The following is a 3757-nucleotide window of genomic DNA, read 5'->3' on the forward strand; positions in this document are numbered from 1 at the left end:
CTGGATCTTCAAAGTGGCAAATAACTGAACTGCACATTCCAAAAAAAAGAGCTACAAAACAGCGTAAAACAGAACTTAGGACCTAAGTCTGAAGTTAAAAGTATATTAAGTGCAACAGGAGAAGAAAAGGGATGAAAATACACACACACAAAAAAAATTCGGAGTTCCTTTTAGTGATAAAGCACCAATTCTTTACTAACACAGCTTTGTGTCAATCCCCTTAATACCTCCAGATTCTCAATAAATTCATTCACCAGCCCACCTTCAAGTGAGTAAAATTAGGTAAGTTAAACTGATCACTGCCTGTAGGAAATCAGTTTACAGAATAGTTTGCATTACAAACCACTGTCTCACTAACAAAACTAAAGAGTATAACTAAGTAATTTCTTTGTGTTGTATATTTTTATTCAAGAGTCTCGCAAAAAGAAGCCTCAGAACTGAAATAAGTAAAAAACTTACTCTGCTCAACAAATCAATTTCTTCTTTGAGTTTTCCGATCATTTCCTCTTTATCTTGCATCAGTCTCACAAGTCTCAGGTTTTCTTGTCTTTCTCTTACAACTTCCTGGTGAATATAATTACAAAGCATTACTTGAGAAGTAGCCAGTTGCTTATAATCTTTCTACCAGCTACACACCTCTGGGTAACAGCGGCAGATTCCAAACACTGCTGAAGTGCCTAACATAACGGGCCATGGTCCAGTTACCTATACGTTGTCACTGAAAGCATCATTATCAGAATTTTTAATAGGCTTTATATAATTTTTAAAACAACACAACTTAAAACATCTAAGTTAGGAAGAAAATGCCACATTCTCCTTTAGAAAGGTCCCCTGTACTGGTTGAGCAGTGAGCACTGCAGTCCCAGCCACTGAGCCCAGGAGTTTAAGGCTGGCCTGGGCAACATTGCAGACTCTGCTCAGAAAGAACAAAGCATACAAACTGTCTTAGATATTTGGAGATTTCTAGTGAACTGTTTAAGCTGTCACATGATAAGGTAAAGAAGCCATACCACTAATAAATTAAAGAATGAGGAAAAAAAGAGCTATAAAATGTTCCTGATTAAATTCATATTTATATAAGTCCTTTAATATTTACTAAGAGATTCAATGACTTACTTGTATCAGCACTGTAAGTTTCAAACTAGTTTTTTTTTTTTTTTTTTTAAATGAATACTGTCTTGCCAGTTAAACAGAAGACCCAATGCTATTATGGGCTACTGGACTCTTTTAGGATATTTTGCTGAGTTTACACACCTATAATATTCAATAACAGAACTTAAAAAAAATGGGGTATAACTATGAATGTCCATTTTGTATCTGTGTATTCAAAGTGGTTGGGATAGACATATAGTTGCATTCTCTTAATGAATAGAATGATTTTTTCTAATGGTCTTTGTAAATAGGATCACAAGTCTGCATCTTGTACAGCAATTAACCACTAAGAATATATGCAGTGTATTATTTGTTGAAACTGTACTTTCGATTTGATTTGAAACTGTCTCATTCATTCCCATATGTTTATCAATAAAACTTTGAAAAGAAAAAAAAATGAATAATGTCTTATTTGAAGAAATTTGACAATTTACTAAACCTATAAAGTTTAAGGGTTAGGGTTTTGGCTCAGTGGCTTCAGTGGGAAATTCTAAAGTGAAAAACAATGCTGCTTAACTTTTATTTCTTTTTTTGGTCTGAGACAAGAACTGCTATGCAGTTCAGGCTGGCCTTGATCTCACTTTGTAGCCCAGGCTATTCTCGAACACGCAATGATCCTCCTGCCTCAGCCTCCTGAGTACTGGGATTAGAGGCATGTGCCACCACACCCAGCTTTAATTTTTTATTTCTGACTCTGCCAGTTGACAAATGACAAAAAGAAGAAACTAAAATAGACCATTTTTTGATATTTGATTTTTTTTTTTTTTTTTTTAAGCAATGCAACAACACAGGCTAGGGCTTGAGTACTTTTCTAACATTCACAAGGCCCTAGGTTTGATCCTTAGCACCGCAACACTCCCCATTCTCCCACTCTCCAAAAGGCAACACTATTCTTCAAAAAGAAAAAAATCTTATTTAGAATTCAGGGCGCTGTACTGGCAGGCCACCTTGGGGTCAACAGGGAGAAAGAGAGAGCTGAAAAGGCGTAGGCCAGGACTCGGCTTCTTTCCCTAGCCCTCAAAGAAAGCTGTGAGCTACTAGCAATTCAATCCTAGCTCTTCTGAAAGTACGGAAGCCAAAGACTGCCTTGAAAACCATTTGTCTGTGGATATGCTACAATTTTCAATTCATTAAATAATGGTTCAAAGTGGAAATGAATGTTAAAGCTTAGGTGTGACACCAAAATAATCATAAGGTAAAAATAAACAATTTTGAAAATTAACCTCTACTTAGAATAGCTTCTATATCAGAAGGAGTAATTTCAATTTGGTAAAATGCAACATTTTTAACAAAATAATTCAGTGCTAGTATCAATTTTAGAAGCTAAGTATCTATGAAATAACCCTGAGACTAAAATTCATTTGCATTGTTCTCAAAAAATACTTCTAGTCAAGTTTACAACTTAAATAAAACTGTTTCAAACACCATATTCAGACCTAACTCAGAATCATGAAAAGTCTATTAATAAAAACCTGTGCAAACTATAACATAAATACACAGTAGTACAGACTGCAAGCTCAGCTTTATAAACACTTCAAAGAGAAAGACTATTCAATATAAAAAGATAACATTTGGCAGAAAAGGAATCTCTATTAAATATTAAGGAATACAAGAATTTGCTCCACTCCTAAAATTTTAAATGCTGTAAGAACCAGAGAGAAATATTAGGTTACATATCTAGGCACTAAATAAGTACAAACTATGTAGAACAGTGATGAAAAGCTGCTATTTGTTGGGACTGGGGATGTGGCTCAGCAGCGTAAGTACCGCCTGGCAAGCACAGGGTCCCGAGTTCAATACCCACTACCAGCCCCCAAAAAAGCTGCTATTTGACTACATATGGAAATACCATTTTACACTACTACTTTGCATTAGGGCTTCCTTTCCTTTTATTTGCAGGAAAATCTCCCTCACAAAAGTTTGTTTTCTTTTTTACTCAGCTACTACAAAACAGAAAAAGGATTCTGGTATGTTCACTGTTATCAACCTTAAGTAATTAACAATTCATACCTTTTCAAGATCTTCAATTTTCTTTTCCAGTGCACTACTTGAGGCCAGATTACCTGCGATATTTGTATCTCTATTATATCTACCAAACCCACTTCTGTCTGTCCGGGGATATCGATTTGAGACATCATCTTCAGAGGCAGTGCCTGTGCTACAGAAATAAAGATACATATGTTATAAAAATCCCTAGTACTCTACAATAAAAACATCAAGAATATTTTCTATTTGGCTTAAACAAAGTATGGGTATAAAAGGTGACCTATTTACGATGGCAGAAATTAACCATTATTCCAACACAATGAAAAAACTGTAAAAGGAGCATCAATTCTTTTAATCAATATTTACAGATATATGTTAAGGACCAGACACTGTCCTGGGTACTGACGATGTCAACAGCAAACACAAGCCATCTAAAGAGTTTTCAGTTTAACAGGGAATAAAATCAACTGTAATGCAGCAATATCATCATATAATCAGACTTGTGCACAGTACTGTACGGATTACCAGAAAGATCTCCTAGACCAGTGATGGTAAACCTTTCAGAGCTTTCAATGATAGCAAAAAGCCTACCACAGTGTAGCTGTAGCTGTGTGCTACA

General features: G+C 35.3%; 1 protein-coding gene across 1 annotated transcript in view; it reads right to left on the bottom strand.

Annotated features, from left to right (window-relative positions):
* Pawr (pro-apoptotic WT1 regulator) overlaps positions 1-3757 on the bottom strand; it is a 109741-nt gene that overhangs the window by 7108 nt on the left and 98876 nt on the right. The window contains exons 6-7 of the mRNA XM_004623753.2: positions 3163-3310; positions 460-564 (exon numbers count right to left, since the gene is read on the bottom strand). Of these exons, the coding sequence (XP_004623810.1) occupies positions 460-564; positions 3163-3310 (253 nt within the window). The remainder of the gene's footprint in view (positions 1-459; positions 565-3162; positions 3311-3757) is intronic.

Source organism: Octodon degus, unplaced genomic scaffold, assembly GCF_000260255.1.
Source record: "Octodon degus isolate 3935 unplaced genomic scaffold, OctDeg1.0 scaffold00004, whole genome shotgun sequence".
Classification (NCBI taxonomy): Eukaryota; Metazoa; Chordata; class Mammalia; order Rodentia; family Octodontidae; genus Octodon; species Octodon degus.